The 20,198-nt window shown below is 34.6% G+C and overlaps 2 protein-coding genes across 5 annotated transcripts in view; one reads left to right on the top strand and one right to left on the bottom strand.

The window, feature by feature from the left end:
* Window positions 1–13,403, top strand: part of LOC129276674 (protein dispatched homolog 3-like) — a 49,741-nt gene extending 36,338 nt beyond the window's left edge. For 2 of the 3 annotated variants that reach the window (XM_064109511.1, XM_064109510.1), the window contains exons 11-17: window positions 599–829; window positions 4,494–4,714; window positions 5,195–5,479; window positions 6,282–6,447; window positions 7,516–7,629; window positions 8,907–9,073; window positions 9,579–13,403. In XM_064109511.1, coding sequence (XP_063965581.1) covers window positions 599–829; window positions 4,494–4,714; window positions 5,195–5,479; window positions 6,282–6,447; window positions 7,516–7,629; window positions 8,907–9,073; window positions 9,579–9,947 — 1,553 coding nt within the window. In that variant the 3' untranslated portion in view covers window positions 9,948–13,403. Of the gene's footprint in view, window positions 1–598; window positions 830–4,493; window positions 4,715–5,194; window positions 5,480–6,281; window positions 6,448–7,515; window positions 7,630–8,771; window positions 8,837–8,906; window positions 9,074–9,578 lie in introns of those variants that run through there. The other variant, XM_064109512.1, reaches the window with a different exon arrangement.
* Window positions 13,404–15,013: 1,610 nt separating this feature from the next.
* LOC129276676 (translocation protein SEC62-like) overlaps window positions 15,014–20,198 on the bottom strand; it is a 41,378-nt gene continuing 36,193 nt past the window's right edge. For both annotated transcript variants that reach the window (XM_064109514.1, XM_064109513.1), the window contains one exon: window positions 15,014–18,735. In XM_064109514.1, the coding sequence (XP_063965584.1) occupies window positions 18,224–18,735 (512 nt within the window). In that variant the 3' untranslated portion in view covers window positions 15,014–18,223. The remainder of the gene's footprint in view (window positions 18,736–20,198) is intronic.

Here is a 20,198-nt window from a genome sequence, read left to right as displayed (position 1 = left end):
CTTTGAGAACCGTTCCGCGGCCCCTGTTACTATTTAGGTTCTATCTGATCTATCATTGCACAGTTCTGACTATTGAAATTTGAAATGCAACCATTTCATGAGTTTTCTACTTCATCTACTACATAAAGAAGTATTCTTATTATTCATGTTAATATTAATATCTTTTGATGAATTTGTGTTCATGTTAATCTGACCTATCCCTGCTTTAACTTCCCCCATGTTTTTGTCATTCAGTTGTGAATTAGTTTGTGAATTAGAAAAATACATTCGGATTAACCCGGTAATATGACCCAAGTTCTGATAAAGCTCTTTGTAATATTACGCACAGCCAAATGACCATTTGTGTTTACCAGTACTCTATAGAATTAATTGAAATTAGAACATGCAACTGTTGATTAACATTTTTACTGTTAAAGCCCATTATTATTGAAATACAGTCATCATTTGTTAACTTGTTTACAGTTTTTACTAACATTTGGGAATTAATCTGCTATTCGTTTGTGCATGACTTTAAAACAGCTTTATGAAAATGGTGCTATGATTAAATGAGAAAGATCAAATATTATAGGGAGAATTTTTCATGTCTGGCTCTTATCAGGGCTTACGTGCCAAGATGTAAATCTTGTCTGTAAGTATGGTTCTATCTGCCAAGAATCCAACGAACTGAAGGGAAAACCTCGCTGCATCTGCAAGACAGATTGCAACCAGTTAACGATCGATCCTGTGTGCGGGTCAGATGGGGAGACGTACGCCAGCGAATGTCAGATGCAGTCTTATGGGTGCATGGATAAGCGGGAAGTGACAGTTGCCAAGAAAGGAGTTTGTGATGGTTTGTAATTTTATGGGATGTTCAGCTCAGAGAAAATGGCAACCAACATGTATTTTCAATTGTAGAAGTTCTTAGTTGTGTAAACAGTAGAGAAACTTTAGTCCAAAGCAAGCCTCTTCCATGTGTACATGTTATTCTAGTGTCAATACATGCAGTTCAACCCTCATAGGCCTGTTTGTAGCAGTTCATTTTAGAAGAATAGTGCATTGTATAAATGAAAAGAAATTGAACACTAACTTTTTGGAATGGATTATTTTTAGAATAGCCTAAAAATATGTGAAGTGCAGATAATTTACAGATAATACAAGCTGCCCGATCTAGCTGTTAATTATTGCGTTACTGTGAGAAAATTGATTCCTGTTTACTTGCTTGTGTGAAGTAGCCAGCATTTTATCTATTTTCATTTCTCCTATAAGATAGTTCTTTTAGTTTTTTGTGACATTTTTGTTGTTTTAATTGCTGTATGGAGCAGTGAAGTTGGTTGGAAAGATTTGCATTGTTATGGGTAAATTTTGGAATGCACACTTGATATGTTCTATCAAAATGGGCACGAGCGACATTTAGGCTTCAGCTTGAATGAGCTAAAGCTTAGCTGATGAAGACATAATCGCAAACTTCAACCCACTGTGGGCTAAAGTTTAATCTTTAAAAGCTATAAAGTGCACTATTCTTCACCATTAAAGAGCAGATGAAGCACTGCTTTATTTGGGAATATTATTATGCATCAAATTTTTTTTTTTTTTCAAATCTTTATTTTATTCTTTTTTTTTTTTTTGGGGGGGGGATAATGTATCTGTTGGTGCATGAAGTCACAAAGTTGGTTCAAACTTCACTAAAACATTTCTTGTCATTCTAGCCAACAACACATGATACAATGGGATGCTAATATTATTGAAATATCTATTTGGTTGCTGTTTTCTTTGTGAGGAATACTTGGGATATTTTTTATCTTTTTATGAGCATGTGAATGTTTATTTTACAGTTTTGATAGCTTCATTTCACTCATGCAACTAATCTCCCGCATTTTATATGAAATTCTCTAATATGCATACCATGTACTAGTTGATAACTGACTACGTGTAATAAACTATCAAGCAAGTGAAGTGACTAATGATAAAATCATTTTATTTGAGTTTTGTAAAATGTAGCTTAACGTCACTCATTTATTATCAAAAGCTTATAAATCTCATCCATATACATTTTTATGTGAACATTTCTCTGTACATATCCATCATCATATATTTAACTCATCCGAAATACATTTTCATGTGAATTTTTTTTTAGCATGCGCTGTGTTAGTGTTTCATTATCACACATAAGTTCCTGTCTGAGGTCAGGAGATACATGCATTTGCTTGGTTTTTTATCATTTATTTGTTTGTTTGCTTGTTTGCACCTTAGCTTGTAGTTCATTCGATTTCCTGTCTCTATTTTTCCCCTTCATTTAAATGATAATAACGCTTTGTACACAAAGTAGCCACTCCATGTTATTCAAGTGCTCTATCTACCTACCACCAGGCCTTTCATAACTGTATCTCATCTTCTCATTTGGAGGAATATCAATGATGACCATTCTAATTTTTTTAATTTCAATTAACCTTATTTCTGATAATGTTTCTGCACAATCCTGTGGAAAACACCTTTTCCCCCATATTTGACCAAAATCCTCCAAACCTAAATATAATAAATGTTGGGAAGTCCTAGGCCACAGAGCACAAATTTAAACAAAGATCTTGAAAAGAGCTTGATTTTAGCAATCTTTCTTCGGCTTGAAAAAGTTTCTATAGGAATTTGACAGTTTACCAGCAATATTAGGTCGCCACTATTGCCATATTTTTTTTAATTACAGCTTCTTTTTTAGCTGCCCTCAAATTGTTTTAAGCTTGAGTTGCAAGATTTTTACTCAGCAATGATATGGTTGCATTCAATTCTACAGTTCAGAACCTCTGTTATATGATATTTTGTGGGATGTTTGCCTTAGGTTTTATTAACTTTTGTTCAAGCTGCCTTGTGTTTATTTTGTCCTTGGAAATAAACATCATTTAGAAATCATATTTCATGTGAAACGGTGTGCATTGTACTATTTTCAGCAACTTTGGATATTAATTCAACCATGGTATGCTCTGATATGCCTGAAGTATTTTTATTGTCTTTTGTTTCTAGAGATTTGCCGATGTTGACATTTCAACGCCATGCATCAATGAGAACCATTGTCATGAACAGATTCCAAGTGCATCTTTGCAAATATATATCTGTGATTTCGATTTTTTTTAATGTCTGTCAAGCTGTGGTTTTTCCCCTTAGCGCCTAATCATACCATCATTGTCACTTTTTTTTAACCAGTGCACATATACTCGTTATTCAGATTTAAAAGTTTTATTGTCCATGATGTAGTGAGCCTTTGTCAATCATTTTCCTTTTCTTTTTGATTAGGGGGGGGGGTGTGAAAAGTAGTTTCTGTGATCATACAAGATTTTCCCTTTTGTGGTATGGAGGGGGGGGGGTAGCTGTATTATGTTATAAAATGGTCATATGGGTCTTATGATTGGTTGACATTTATCACATGACTTGTTATTTAATTCAGTTACAAGAAATGAAGTAATGAAGTACCGGTACTAAAGACTGGTGCTATTGAACGGTCATGGTTTTGAAATGAGGATGGTTTGTCAAACAAAAAGAATCCATACCACCTTATAAGACATACAATTGGGGGCGTGGTGGTCTAGTGGTTAAGACTATCGTCTATCAATCTGAAAGACGTTGGTTCGATTCCAAACCATAGCATGTTTTCCTTCAGCAAGAAATTTACCCACATTATGCTGCACTCAACCCAGGTGAGGTAAAGGGGCACTGGCGTTAAGTAATTCCTCAAAAAGCAGTGCGCACCGGAATCGGTAGACTAGCTTAGCTGGGGTAATATAGGAGCGCCTTGAGCACCTAGCAAGGTGGATACGTGTGCTATACAAATCATATATTATTATTAATACATTTTGTTTGGGTATTATAATAACTACAAACTCTCATGTAAAAATGTTATTGGTACCTTGTTTATATAATAGTAATGGACTCGATGATTATGTATTATTGGTATATTGCTGCACACAAGCATGCATGTCCACTATAGCTTCACGACACCGCATCTAAACTGCATCTTGTAGATCATCCAGAGAAATACAATATTCTCATTTGCTTTCTTTGCAAATTTTATCCCGTCTTCTGTCAAATATACCCCTTATCAAAGCATTCTGGATGGCTCAATCTTTTATAACCCATTAACAGTTCTAGACTCCCAACTTTTTGTGTTATGCATGATATGCTTCATTTCTATCTTCTGTGTAATAATTCCCTCTGCGCCTCTGAATAGGAAACTAGATAAAAGGCGTACTCTATTTTGTTATATATTTTTATTATTATCTTTATTATAATGTATATGTACAAGGTTTTGCTACTATTAAAGCCTTACTAAATATCAGCAATTTTTTTCCTAACGTGCTTCAGTACTATTAATTTTTTTTTGCTTTAATGATTATAATAATAGTGATAATATTATGCATAATGAGAAGTCTGTTCCAGGTCTGCATTCTAGCTGCATTTTAAAATATTAATTACATTTTAGAGTATTGATAAATGCTCTATTGAAATAACTATCCACCATATTTTGACAGGTCCTCCAATCATCCCACCGACCCCTGAACATCATGATGAGGTTTTTATTGATCCTTCCTCTCCGGGCAAAGGTTACGACCCCTGTGTCACGAACATCATGTGCGGCAGTGTCGCGAGCAGACCCGTACTTGACAACATGGCAACAGTCTTCCTGGTATTCGGTATCGAGGGTATCAACAAGACGAATGTTACGACACACCACGTACTCAACGAAGATAAGGTAAGGGTGACACAATATTCGCTCCTGGCCTTATTTCATCTAAGATATAGGGATAGTGTTAGAAAGGCCATTCTGAAATCTGTTTGTGTAAAAAAAAGAAAAATGTACTGAATGAACATTTTAGAAAACCCATTTAACGATAGTTGTTACGAAATTTTGTGTTTAAGTTTTTGAGGTATCACATGAAATCTGTTTTCGCATATGGTGTGCGTGTATCATTAATTTGCTCAGTTTTATTTTTCTAGGATTGTAAAATGAATTTTCCCTTGAACTGTTATTCAGAAGCATTATTTCATTCACATTTCTATAAAATGGCATAGAATATATGCCACCCCCCCAAAAAAAAAAAAATTGATGGAACTTCCACTCTGATACAAGAGGTGGTTTACCATGAATACCATTTTAAACCCCCTATAATTAGACGTTTTAAATGAGTTCATGTGATCATTTCTACTCCAACATGCTTCCTCCCCCCATTAGGGCACTGTCATTTATGACCTGGACTTCACGCCTCTCCGTGCTCAGACTGTGGGGGCACTGTGTAAGATCTGCAAGATGATCGGGAACAACCGAGACCTGGTCCTGGATGGTGGGGCCGAGTGCTTCCCTTCACAGTACTTCACCATGCTTCAGATCTATGGGTTGAGACTACCCGATGAGTGCAACGACATCCCGCGACCTAAGCTCATAGCAGGTCAAAGGTCACATGCCAAGGCTCATATTATCGGTCATGATCTTGTCTGGTTTGCCATGGCTTTCGAGTCGGTAAGCATTGGGAAAATTTTTACTCCTTTCGTTGGTAAATTCCCAATAGGTCTATACAACCATTTTATCTACATGTACTTCCTGTTTCATCATAAATTATTTCAGTCAGCATTTTCTTTCTTAAAAAGGATAGATGACGCCTGCACCATGTTGCCTCCCTCTCCTGTCTCAAGTATCCTCGTTCAGACCAACCTTCCTCCTTTCCTTTACCATATCTTTCCATGTAAATCTCTAGCCTTTCTTTGCCTCTTATGCCATCTACTTCCAGATGCCATGTCCTCTTAACATCTTCATCGTCTTATCTCCTTAATTTTGTCATTTTGTTCAAGAAATTATAACTAATACATGTATAACACTGACTTTGCTGTCCCAAAATGCCAATGTGTGTGTGTGGGGGGGGGGGGATCCGTACAGGATTATCTTTTTCATTTGCAAAATAGTACAATAGGTATTGTAAAAATTGATCATCTAGAATACCTCAAAACTTCTCTCAAGATTCAAAATTTCACTTGACCATTATATAATCTATCCTTGAACTCTGAGGCCTCTGATTTATCGCACCTAGATTATCAAAATAATCAGGCAATAGTTTCAACTCAAGTTTGTATAGATCCTAAAATGAACTCGTGTGTGTATAGATCTATAAAAATGAAGTCATGTTTGTATAGATCGTAAAATGAACTCATGAATTTGCACCTGAAGAAGACCATAATAGTGGATATATATGTATGGATTCAAGCTTTCTGAATTTTTACCAATGCATTTCATTATTATTTGCCAAATATTTTGTTCCTTTCTTCAGAAAATTTACGAAGGCAAATCAAGCTTTGAGGCCTACAAGGACTACAATGCGTGGGAAAAGGCTATTGTTAGAGTGAAAGAGAACCTGACGGAGGATGAGAGAGCTGGTTTAATGTCGGCTTTCCAGACGTGTGATTACTGGGAGCAAGTCTTCATGGAGATCATAGGTAAGGAATGAACCCATTGGCCCGTATTCTGATAGCAGGTTTAACTTAAACTCAGGTTTAATGTTGTGGTTTAAGTATGGATAGCCAATTGTTACCTAAATCACTAACAGTAGAGATATCATATTCAGCTCATTTGGCTCTCAAATCATTCATAATTGTCTAGGAAGTATAAATAGATTATTGTCTTAGCCATCGATGAATCAGGAAAGAGCATAGTAAAAATAAGAAACGTACAAATTAATAAAAAATTTGATACTTTTGGCTTCCCATACTTAAAACACAACTTTAAACCTGAGTTAAAGTTAAACCTGCTATCAGATTACAGGCCATTGGGTTATTTCAAGTTCAGTGTTGACGTATTGGTGTTGGTGTTGGGTCAATGTTTACACGATAAATAACACCAAACATAAAATGAAGATGGTCCTGAAGAGTCAATAACTAGTTTTTGAGATGTCAATAATGTGATCTGGATCAGGTTTACAAACTCAGAATAGATTTTGAGATAGGGGAAGCAATCCAAATTCCAACACCAACATTAACACCGGATTTGAAATCACCCATTGACTACTGAGGCATAGGTATTGTACTGGGACCACATTGTTCAAGTATGCAACTTGATTCAAATTATTTAATTTATCATAAAATTGCAAAAGAAAAAACGTAGACAAAACATTTCAAACTAAGACATTTCATCGGAATGACAATCAGCTGTGAGGACAAGATCTATAATGCTGTCCCTGAACATATAAACATGTAAATATATTACAAAGTAGGTAATTGGTAAGAGAAGGTAATGAGTATTATTGATGAAAATGGAACAATGAATTGGTAAAAAAGGAGGGATTTGATGGAAATGCTCAAAATCATTACAGGGGTAGAATATTACATTAAAAAAAGGTTACATAGCTACCATTGCATGATGATAAAGTTGCCAGACCATTGGCAGAAAGGTTATGTAATAAGAAAATGGAAGTGTCATCTTTTTGAAAGTCTACACTTTTGTCAGTTGTTCTGATGTATTCTCCCTATCATTACCCATTTTATTCCATATTTTCTTACTCTTTTTAGGTGTAACCAGTGCTATATACGGTGTAGCATTCTCTCTCATTGTCTGTGTCATAGCTGTGGCTCTCTTCACCGCTCATGTAACAATCCTACTCATAGCATTCTTAACAATAGCTGGTGAGTATATGCGTATATCGGTTTGATTCAATTCAATTTGAAAAAAAAAATCAGTAAATCATACATGTACGTTATATTTTATTGATTCTGTTATTAAATTGAAGTTGCCATTTGTAATGGAAGATGCAGAACCATTTTGAAGTTATGGCATATTCTATACATTGTAGCTCTGGCCCCATCTTACAAAGAGTTGCGATTGATCTGATCAATCAAGACTATGCTTGGTAAGCCAGAAATTCCAATTGTTAATGAAATATGATGTATACTTGTATATGCATCATTGTTTTGACAAATTAGTGTGCTTTTCTGTGTTTCCAAAGAGAAATTTAGGTACATTTCCTGTATAAAGAATTATGACATTGATAGGCTTCCATAATTGCGATTGATTGGATCAATCGTAGTTATTTGTGAGATGGAGCCCTGGAGGGCATTTATAGAAATAATTCAGTTGGGGAAATTTTTATACTTGTACTAGCTTTGTATCATGCTTTATCACATTGCTTAAATCATGTTTTAAGAGGGGATCGATAGAAACAATGTGGGCTCTATAACACAAATGTTTACAATCAATCGCCAAAATGGCAATAGTTTGTCAAGATAATTTTAACATGTGCAAAGCATTCTACAAGCATGTATACTCCTTATCCTTGAGTCAGAACTGCATTTGGGCATTGATCTCAGATGTTTGTATGATTGGGATGAGTTTTTCATTATGATGATGCGCTTGTATTACTTATAAAGCACTTCCGTATAACTGGATAAATCATCAATCTTTGTAAAACGATCCTCTGCTCTGACTCTGGCACATTTGGAGAATGAAATTCCACTTATTTTCTTTCAGGGGCCCAATGCATAAAAGTTACTATTATGGTAACTTTGCCATCCAATGGTAACTACCATGGTTACAAGGTTCAATAGCCAATCAAAATCAAGGATTTCATTGAGGTTACCATTGGATGGCAAAGTTACCATAATAGTAACTTTTATGCATTGGGCCCCAGGTGTGATCTTAATAGTTGTTGTATGTTCTATCTGTTAGGATGGCAGATGGGGGCCGTTGAATCTGTGTCCCTCTCAATCCTCCGTCCCCCCCCCACAAACATCACATTATGATGATGAAATTCCTCTTCCTTTTCTTTCAGGTGTGATCTTAGTGGTCGTTAGTATGTTCTATCTGTTAGGATGACAGATGGAGGCCGTTGAAGCTGTGACCTTGTCAACCCCCCCCCCACAAACATCACATTATGATGATGAAATTTCACTTTCTTTTCTTTCAGGTGTGATCTTAGTCGTTGTTAGTATGTTTTATCTGTTAGGCTGGCAGATGGGTGCTGTAGAAGCTGTATCACTGTCTATCCTCGTCGGTTCTTCCATCGATTACTGCATCCATCTTGTCGAGGGTTATCGGGTCGCTGGAAGTCAGGTCAAGATGGATTCCGGAAAGGTTGGTTTCATTCTAAGGTCATGTCTACCCCCAAAAAAAATAAAATCTAAAAATTATTTTGATATAGGAAGAAAAGTGAAACAAACATTATGCTGAAATTTTCATCAAGTGGGATTGAAAATGTTGAATATCCATTTGTATATTACTTGTATTGTGCATATATAACTGTTTTATTAAATTGAGTTTCATCTTACCTTTTCTTGTTAGAACTTTTCAGAAAAATAGGAAATGGATTTGTAAATTTGTATCTGTTGTCAAATGGCTTTATGGAGTCATAGATGACCTCAGGTAAAAGTTAGGTATCAGTGAAGCAATGAAGAATTGCTCTTTTATTTTCAGATAACATTAAATTGTTAGATTCAATCATCTATGGGCATCAGCCCTGTAAATGGATTTACCTTTTTAAATCATATACACTGTTATCAATTATGAGTGACATATTGGTTTTTTTTGGGGGGTGTGATAGTTTCATTATTTTTTATTATTTAATTTTTTCATTTTCTAGAGTGCAAGACAGATCCGTCAACAGCGGACCATCCACTCCATCAGTACCATCGGTGTATCCATCCTATCTAGCGCCCTCACTACCATCATCGCTGCGATTCCGCTTTGCTTCACTACTGTCCAGCTCTTCGCCAAGTTCGGTCAGATCGTGGCCCTCAACACCCTTGTGTCCATTATCTACACTCTGACGTCCTGCGCGGCGTTTCTCGGCTGCTTCGCTCCGGCCCGCTACAAGTGGAGCTGGCGCTGGTTGCTTCTGACGGTGGTCGTCGTCGGACTGGTGCTAGGGGCCGGTGTGGTGGCGCTCTTCGTCATGCATCATCACGGCATTACGATACCTGGTCCGTCTGGAGACACGCTCTTCGGTTGAGAATGTCCTTTTAAAATTGTTGTATTCCCCTCAATGCCATGAAAGGTGGAAAATGCATGGTTTGATATTTTGTGTTATATTCAAATCTTATATTATGAAATTGCATTGCATAAAAGGCTTTAGTGATTATTTTCTGACAATGCTGTGCTTCAAACCTTGGTTTTAAAATGCTGGCACTCTCAACTGGAGAAATGGATCATTATTTTTACGCCTTATTTATTTATTGTAAAGATTTCAAATGATAGTGTATGGACTAGTATACTATGCTGCAATATATTGAAGTTTTCTTTGAGCATTTGGCAATAAGGGTATTCTTTGAAAGTGGGCAATGATTATCAATAAGATGATCATGCTCTGCTGCAAAACATAGATAGATGTGCTTGGATAGCACATGACTACCAGCAAACATAAACTTTTTTTTTTTTTTTTTTTTTTCATGTGAATCAATGACAACTTGCATTGTTTCACTGCATTATGCTTCAGAAAGCTACTCATAAGTTGCACAACGTGACCCTTTCTTGTGCTAAATGATATAACCCTATGTAGCTGACTTTGCACCTACATGTAAGAACATGTTCCAGTCATGACTGGTGACCCTTTCTTGTGCTAACTGATATATCCCTATGTATCTGACTGAGCACCTAAGAACATGTTCCAGTCATGACTGGTGACCCTTGTGCTAAATGATATGTCCCTATGTACAGTAGCTGACTTAGCACCCAAGAACATGCTCCAGTCGTGTGTAAAGTCGTATGTGACACCCATCTCCGTGTTTGATGAGATATAAAAGTGTGAAGCGTTTAAACTTCACCAAAAAGTGGAAGAAAGTTCCATAGCTGATGAAATACGGAAGGAAATTCCCAGACCCCATACATTCTGAAATGTATAATGTGTATCTTGACGGTATGGCCTGTGTTTCATGTTATACGTGCATCATTTGTTTGTATTGTCTAATTGATTATATTGATTGCACCCAAGTTATTTTTCTGGGTCTGTGTCCCTCAACACAAAACTAAGTGAGTAGTTGTTTGATTTAATTTTATGATCAATTATACATTGAGGTCAATGGAATCGATCATTAAAAAAACATCCTGTGATCAACTACTAACATTTGTGTTTCCAGGCCTAATGTTTGTTTTTTTCATTTGTGATTTTTAAAATAATGTTTGACACGCTTAATGAGCCAAATATAGGAACCCACCGTGAAAATGTTGGCTTTAATTTGTAGTACAGGGTAAAAACCCAGCAATGCAGATATTTGAAATGTCTTTCATTTGCCAATTAGCAAAAAAAAAATCATATCATCAGTTTTATATGTGTTCCAACTTTCAGCCTTACTCTCTATTCTCCCTTAGAAATTGAATTATACAAGTGAGTATTTGTGGTGTATTAAGAGTTGGATAATATTGTTTGAAGCAAATTGTGTTATGAATGATTTCAACTGAGCATTGTACAAAATGTAACCATGTCAGTTGTATAAAACTTGTAGAAGCCAGTGATATTTTTGTTGATCTCTTTTTGTTTTGCTTTATGAAACCAGAGACTGGTGGAATAATATCAGAGGTTGCCAATGGCATTTTAATAGAAAAAATGTAATGTAATAGCATTCTCAACAGCGATGAATCTAAATCCGTATGTGTTAAGAGAACACAATGTAGGATTAGTAAGGTACATTCTTCTTGAGGATTGTCAAGGATTTGTCGACCAGAGTCGACAAATGCAAGCCAGCACTGGTGATATATATATGCTACTCTGTGTGGAACAATATTATTAACCTTTATCTTTGAACAGAAGGAAATACATTTCATAAAATGTGTCAATATATTAATAAAAGATGAAATAAAATACATGTGCAATCATAGTGATTACCTAGTTTTAGAAATATGATTTTTTTTTTAGGTTATAAAATCTATCTTAAAGGAGAAAGTGAAATACAATTTAGCAATCTTTTTTAATTTGTATATTTTGTAGAGCAGGTATCATGTCCTAATATTGTAAATTTTAGCATTTTAAGTAGGTTTTTCTGCCTTTTATTATATCATAATCATATCCTGTATGTTTGGAGACAAATTCTATATTAATCCCTAAGATTAAATGTGGCTATATTTTCCATGCACTTTATTATGTATTTGATTGTCGGTACACTGAAGCTAAAACAAAATTGTTTTTAAAACTGTCCTGGTGATGATTTCCTGAAGAAAATAGTGATTTTCAATGTCTTCTGAGCCAATCAGATTCAAGGATTTCAGTAGCTTATAACAGTTCTCAGTGAAAATAACCGTCTTTTTTTTGTGAAATGCTCCTCTGGTGTTATCTCATGAAGTATTTTTTTTAGAAAACTAAAATTTTCATTCCGTGCATTTTGAGTCAGTTATTCAATGTTTATTTACTTATTCAATGTCACTGTATTTATTTTTGGACAGGCTGTTGTACATGTATTTTGTTATGGCCATCAGTTGTTTCCTTTTTTCGGTCTTTTTCTTGGTGCTAGAAATCTTGTTATTATTTATGAAAGAAAAACCTATGAAATAGTTAGGAGCCTGAAGATAGTGCAATAGTTTTTACTTCTTTCTTTTCAGTTGACTATGGAGCTTTTTTAATGTGTGTATATTAATAGCTCAGTTGTATACACATTTAGCACAACCACTGAATAACCAGTCTGCTCTTAGATTTTAACTAAATTGACCGCCCCCTGTGCAATTGCCTAAGGTTGGGATACAACACTGCATTTTCTTCTCTTGAAACTTGCGCATTGATAGGTACCAGGTTTTTTTTTTTTAATGGTACAAGGTTTCACAAAGTCATATCACATTGTGGTATCACAATAGCTGAATGACATCATAAGTTGAAAAATAGAACTGCTATTCTTTGTGGGGTTTTGGTCGAATCGTCATAATAATTTGGTCTTGTTTCTCAGCTTTTGTTTTCATTTTACGAAACCTAATTCATATCAGGGAGAACTTCCCCTCTCCATGAAAAGTTGAACAAGCAAGAACATGAAATAATCATTCTGAACAAATTTATAAGGTTTATTTATTCATATGTCAGTCAAATGTTGGTGATATGTTCATGTATATGAACTTCCAATTGTAATAAGTTGAAATTAAATAAGTTGTAATTAATTGAAAAATTAGGAAATATATATTTGTAGGCATATGCACATGTATTAATTTTTCAACCCAAACTCTTGTTGCTCTCATCTTTAATATTGATCTCAATAATAAACATGTATACTACTGTATGTAATGGATAACATGATGTATTTTGGAGAAATTTTGAATTAATGCTTTCTTTGAAAAAAAAAATATCAATATATGATATGAGATCCAGAAGAATGACCAAATAATTTCACTCTTAGCTATATTTGAGATTAATTTTCAAACTTGCAATTGATTGGTTGATTCAATCACAACTTCTGAAACGAGGTCCAGAATAATGAATAAATTTGCACTTTAATTCACTGAAATTTTTACAATGAAATATGGTTGTTTTTATTGTATTTAGCTGTACACTTATTTATGTAGAATGAATTATGGATTTTTGAGATATGTTATTCTCTGGCAATTGCTATGATTTTAAAGCAACGTCTTCATTTGTATAAAATGAGTACCGACATACCTTTTATTGACGTAATGGTCAATCTTCTAACCTTTAACCCCAGTAGCTTAGGTCAAAGAGGGAGGAACAAATATTGAAAACCAAATTAGTTATGTAATTATTTTGTTGTTCTTTGTATTTTTTACAACTCTTTTTCATTTAGTGCAACTGTTAGCAAAATGCTGATTATGTGATTATTTCATTCTTATTTTTGGCAACTCTTTTTTTTATCTAGTGCATATTTTGATTAACAAATTAATGATTATGTGATTATTTCATTCATATTTTTGAAACTCTTATCTAGTGCAAATATTGGAAAACAAATTATTATTCATGCGATTACTTTACATTATTTGTATTATTTTGCACAACTCTTTTTGACTTAGTGCTAAAGATATCTGAAAGAAAACATTTCGTTACAACTCTTAGTGAGGATTCAATACTTACAAACTTATTTATATATATATAATATATTGATAAACGATCATTTACTATTTTCTTGCCCTCTTTTTCTGTAACATCATTTTGTGAAGAGTATGGATGTTAATCAATTAGTGTAAGCTGTAGTGGAACTATTTATGTTGTATTATATGTAAATTGTATGATATCATCTGATAAAATTCTTTTTTTTTTTCATCTGAAAACAATACATATGGGTAGAATGTTGTCAAACTGCTTCCTGCGCTTCTGCTGGTGCTACATATGGGTAAAAGCCGCCTAAAACACCAAAGTTTTTTGCTATAAATATGAACTTTTTGATTGAAATAAACTAACAATTTATTTGGCTTTAGCAGAATGACTCAATGTGTGAGAGTGGTATTCAGTAATTGCTAGTTTGTAGAAGAAAAAAAACTTCTAATCTTTAAACTACAATCTAACCACCTTTCCCATCGGATTTTTAAAAAAATTGTTAACATACAAGTACATGTATTTCTTGCATCCGGTTATATTAAATAATCCATAACAGTTTTATTGCACAATTGTATAGTAAATTATGCTGATATTGGGATTGCCAAATTTGTACATTTTTTCCTAAACTGTTTGGTGATTGTTTCGTTATTTACAAGTCAAATTTTAGGGAATAATTTCCTAGAAATGAAACAATTTATGTCGTAATATAAACAGTAACATCATGTTTTTCCAATGCATTTTCTAGTTGTAAGATTGATCAATGTTTTATTTTTCAGTGCTTTCCCATTTACAAGTACCAGTATGCAATGTTATGATTAAACTTGAGCACATGTCAATTCTTGGAGTCATTTGAGTGTTATAAATCTCTGCATAATTTTAATTCATCCAAAAAATAAACAAGTGGAACGCCACTGGCAGGGATATTAAAGTTTATCAGCACCAAGTGTAACTTTGGTTCACCTGTATTTCAAGTAGTGTATGGTTGGTGTTGGTATTGACACAACACCAACTTAAATAAAAACACAAACATATATGATCAAATATAAATATAAACACACTTTCATTGCAATTCAAATATGTTTTATTATCCATCTAACTATTAGATATAAGTATTGAACAGATATGAATGGGAGCTCATACACCTGCTACAAGCACAAGAAGAAATGAAACATGTATAAGTTATAAAAGCACTGATTTGACATACAATGAACAAATAATGCCACATAGGTTTGTTTTCACTTGGGGGGATATTAATTTCTAGTTGTAAATAATGGATGCGTAGATGTCTTGAATAACCAGTTGTGCCCAATCATGGTAATTCTTGAGAAACTCTAGAGAATTATATCTCAATTCCTGATTAAGATAATGACTTTCTTTGTTAGAACAGTTCAGTCATAATTATAATTAAAAATATAAGATCTTAGAATTACAAGTCAAAGAGAAAATATATTGAAAAAAAGGGAAAACACATGCACTGTACCAGGTTCTTGGAGCATGAAATTCTCCAGAGTGAAACTCACCAATAACTCCAGTAAAATGCTAGATTTTGATTGGCTGGAAGCAGTGTTGCCATGATAGTTGACATTGATAGCAAACTCAGTAATAATGAGTTCTTATAAAATGTGATCTATAAAATCAATTGGTCCTTTCGTGATTTAAGCCTGACATACACACCACTTTCGCATGACACTGTAAATACCCAAGATGCCTGCATCACCACTAATATAACAGATTTAAACATGTGCATTATTTGTTTTATAATACAGTAGTATGAATTTGTAGTGGAAACTTTATTAAATTGTGCTTTCCATAACAGATTATGAGACAGTTCCCAGGGCCCCCGATTCACAAAACCTCATCTATGCTACAGTAAGACCAACGAAACCGACTCCAAACCGACCGATGATATGCCATTGGAAATAACGTAATTGATTTGGTCGGTCTGAAGTCGGTTTGACCGGAGTGACTGGCATAGGTTTGTAATCAACTAATTACACTGGTCAGAGTACACAAATGAATATGCATATTAAGATTTCATTAAAGCACTGGTTGCTCTCATAATTCTATGAAAGTTTCCGAAGAAAAAATAATTTTTAAGTCATTTACATGAATGTAGCACTGTAATGTCATCACTTAATGTAGTAGATGAATAAATGTTTCCTCTTCTTAATTATAAAACATGTTATTTTTTTATCCTGAAATTAAAGTTAATAAACAAAAGCGTGGTATATTTATATATTGAAGAAATAGAGTAGAGTGCAATAACTGTATAGCTGTAAAGATAATAAATAACATGCAAAAATTTCCTGAAATAGTAACTATAGTATTGAGGGTAGAAAAGGTGCTCTTAGGCTTTGGACAAATATATCTTTCATACTAGTAAGTACAAAATTTAGGAAAAAACACATGTACTCATCTGCCTTCAAGTCTTAAAAATAGTGACCAAAGTTAAACAGTATTAATTCATGACATCATGATGGCACGAGTTACGATGAGCTGTTCAGGGGAGCGTTTCATGAAAGGACTTGTCAGACGTTTTATCCGACAAGTCCCATTTTATCCGACAGTTACCATAGTAACAGTACCTTTCAGCCAATCATCATCAGAGAAAGATGTCAGATCTGACAACTTGTCAGACAAAAATGTTGATGAAACACTCCCCAGAGCAACTCTAGACAAAACTTTATTCACCAATTATTGAAAAGTAAAATTCAATTGGTTCTCAGTTGTTGGAGTTTTGTAGCCAGTGTCTGTGACAAACTTTGTCACCTCATACAAATATTGATTTGTACAGGAAATGATGGCAAGCTTTGTTTTGTAGAACTGCCTCGCCCTATGTAAGCAAGCCTTCAACCATTTTTCTTCTGTAAGTTGTCATTTATTGCCCTGCATTAAAATTTGTACAGTACACATCTAATCAAGTGTATAATTTTGCAATGTACAGTAGTAGGATTGCAAACAAATAATGGATAAAACATTGAACTATAATGAAATTGAATTGAAAAAAAAGGTAGCTAATCATTTCATCACAGACGAAAAAATGGATGAACACAATGCAAACCTAATGCCCTTCTGAATTATGATAGCTCGAAACAGGGTACTACAAACATGTACATGTACTCGAACACCAAATTTCAACCTCGATCCATGGTTTCATGCTCCGCTTGCTTTATCATACATCTAAAGGGGTCTGTTGCACAGAGTTGTGTTCAAGTCCTACATGATGCTCCCTTCTGATTGGTTAAGAACCAAATTGCGTTTGATTATTTGCAAATCTTGGGCCCGTTTCATAGGGTGACAAAATTTGCCCCGGCGACAATTGCTCCTGGATTTATTTTGTGTAAGAGTTGGGGTTGGAATAGGGATTTATGATACGTGAGGGTTAAGTTTAGGATAGGGTATCGTGTTACATCCAAGGTTGAAGTTGGTCATTCGATTAGTGTGTGGAATTAACATCGGAGCAATCATCGCCGGAGCAAATGTCCTGGAACCGTTTCAGAGTTATAACTGTTGTAACTTTGCCATATTTGCAACTTCCATGGAAACCTTGATTTTGATTAGCTGCTGATCCCTATTATGGTAGCTGCCATAATGGCAAACGTACCTTTGTTATTTCTGTTTATGAAACGGACACCGGTTGTATTATATTTCATTGTGTCGGTGCAAGAATGCCCTTATAGCAAAACACCTTTATGCAGGGCCCTTACGAGTGCTGCTAAGGGCATTTTTGCATGCATGCATGCATTGCACGAAAGTGTGGTGTTAAAGGCACTCTTGCACTGACACAACGATTTGTAAAGTGCTTACAGACATTGTCAATGCAATGGGCATCACGGAGGCACCATGCTAGAACCAAACCAAGGGAGTGGAGAATTTGTGTTCCTTTGAGCGAGGGATGCCTGAATCTTACCAATAGGGTAATTTCTCAGTATTACATTTGTAAAGCGCTTGAGAGTGTCAATGTAAAAGGCGCTTAATAATTTCTGCACCCTGCGTATCGATTGGTGATGCTCAATGGTACATATGGAATAAGTTATGCCATTATGACAATTGGTGCGATTTTTTATTTGAGGAAACTCAAAATGCACAACCATCATATAAGTCACACTGATCAAGTTCACAAGCAGCTATGCCTATGAAACAATACGGAAATACATGAATCGCACTAATCGAGGAAACAGCTTACATAACGGCACGAATAAAGGCAAACATTTAAAAGATAGAATGGTCGTTGTGATTACATCAAGGTTAACGTAAAAATAACAGATTCATTCCTCTTCCTCTTCATGCTGTGACCCCCCGCTTCCGTCGCATACTTCAGAAATTTCTTCCTCATTGATCATTTCAAAGTCATCTCCGTTATCATCATCATCATCATCATCGTCTTCCTCATCGTCATCGACTTCGTCTGCATCCCCGCTCTCAACACTTCTCTCTTCAGTAATGTCAGAATTTTCGGGCGGAGTTCCTGCTTGGTCCGAATACCTTTCTTCCGTATCACCAATATTTTCAGGAATATTTTCAACATGGCCGATATCTTGAGTTGTTTCTTGGTTGGGCTGGTCTTCGGCTTCCATCGCCTCGCTGCCTTTCTCATCATCGTTTGAATCTTCCTTAGATTTTTCTGTCTTATCGTCTTCTTTTTTAGTCATATACTCAACTTCATAAAAGGGCATAAACGATTCTTTGATTCCGACATCCGCCAAGAGGTTCGGGAAAAGCCAGAAGTGAATTTTGCCAAAAGTCGATCCCCAAGTCAGGACAAATATGATGAGTCGTACTGCGAGAGAAGAAAGGGGAAGATGTAAGATTAATATTATCAGCAACATACCACTCAAAATCTCTATGCACTTCAAAGGAAATTGGATATGAGTCATGATATTTTTTTCCTCATTGCTGGGTGATTCAAGGTCATTATCAGTCATGTGATATTTGATATTCAATCATCTGTACTATAATGTATCGGGTAGCTGTTTTAGAACAATATTAATAATAATAATGAAAATAATAATAATAGTAATATTAACAATAATAATAATAATGATGATGATAATAATAATAACAATAACAATAATAGTAATAATGATAATAATAATAATATAAATAATAATAATGATAATAATAAACATTGCTTATATAGCGCAAATCACAGTGATAACATTTACTGTACGTCTCTATGTGATTTAGAAGAAAATAAGAGAGGGAAAAACCTATTTACAGAGGAGCATATAATCAATGATGTACATGTACTGGTATATCTTATCTTATATGATTCTTCAGTGTTAGTCTATTTCACAATATCAGGCAAGTTGTTCCAAAGCTCAGCAGTTGACACTTTGAAAGAACGAGAGCCATAGAATTTAGTAGTAGCCGATTTAAAAAATTCTCAAACCAAGATGAAACATGTGTACAAGCACATGTATTAGAACTAAAAAACCCTGAAAACAACCATTATTGAGAATGAAAAGCTAAAAATACAAGGAAAACCCAAATTTTGTAATTAGGCATCTTGAAGACGCTTAAATAGAACACATAAGTGTATGGCATACCTGCCAACCTTTGATAATAAAAAATCAGTATCAAAGCCACGAGGGCCCCGAACGGGTCGCGCGCGAGATGGTTTCCCCCTCCCATGGTAGGGACTCTGCATTTTCTGCATGTAAAATTAGCATTTCTCTACCCCTTTTAAAGCAAATTTACCCTATTTACCATACCACAGGATGACCTACATGTAACGTTAGTCTACTTATATGTAATATAATATCATTTGTCAATTAAACATTAAAACAAAGGTCTTGAAGATATCACGTTTGTGACAAAAAATACACCCAGTTTCATTCAGGTGTGATTTGTTTTCATTGAAATCTATATAGACTTAGGAATAATTTAATTTTTTAATAAATTGTGATGCCCTCTATTGTTGGAAAGTTTCTGGAAAGATTCTCTTTTTAATCAGAAAAAAAATAATTTCAAGAATACAATTGAGTTTTGGGCCAAGGGATATTTTGTATCATTAATTCAGATTCAAGTTGGCCTACTGTATTAAAAACTGAGTGCAAAAAAATCTAACATTTATTTATCATTTATATCAAGTCTATCATATGCATCAAAATAAGCCAAACATTGTCATCTTATTCATGTTTATATTTCACCACACAGGAGTAGTGACTGAGGACAAGGTTATATCATAAACTTTATTAGATAAGTGCTTGTTGGCATAAGAAAGCAGATTTTCAGCCATGA

The sequence above is a fragment of the Lytechinus pictus genome, chromosome 14 (assembly GCF_037042905.1).
Source record: "Lytechinus pictus isolate F3 Inbred chromosome 14, Lp3.0, whole genome shotgun sequence".
NCBI lineage: Eukaryota > Metazoa > Echinodermata > Echinoidea > Temnopleuroida > Toxopneustidae > Lytechinus > Lytechinus pictus.
Note: the sequence above shows the minus strand (reverse complement) of the source record. Positions and strands in the feature narration are given on the sequence as shown.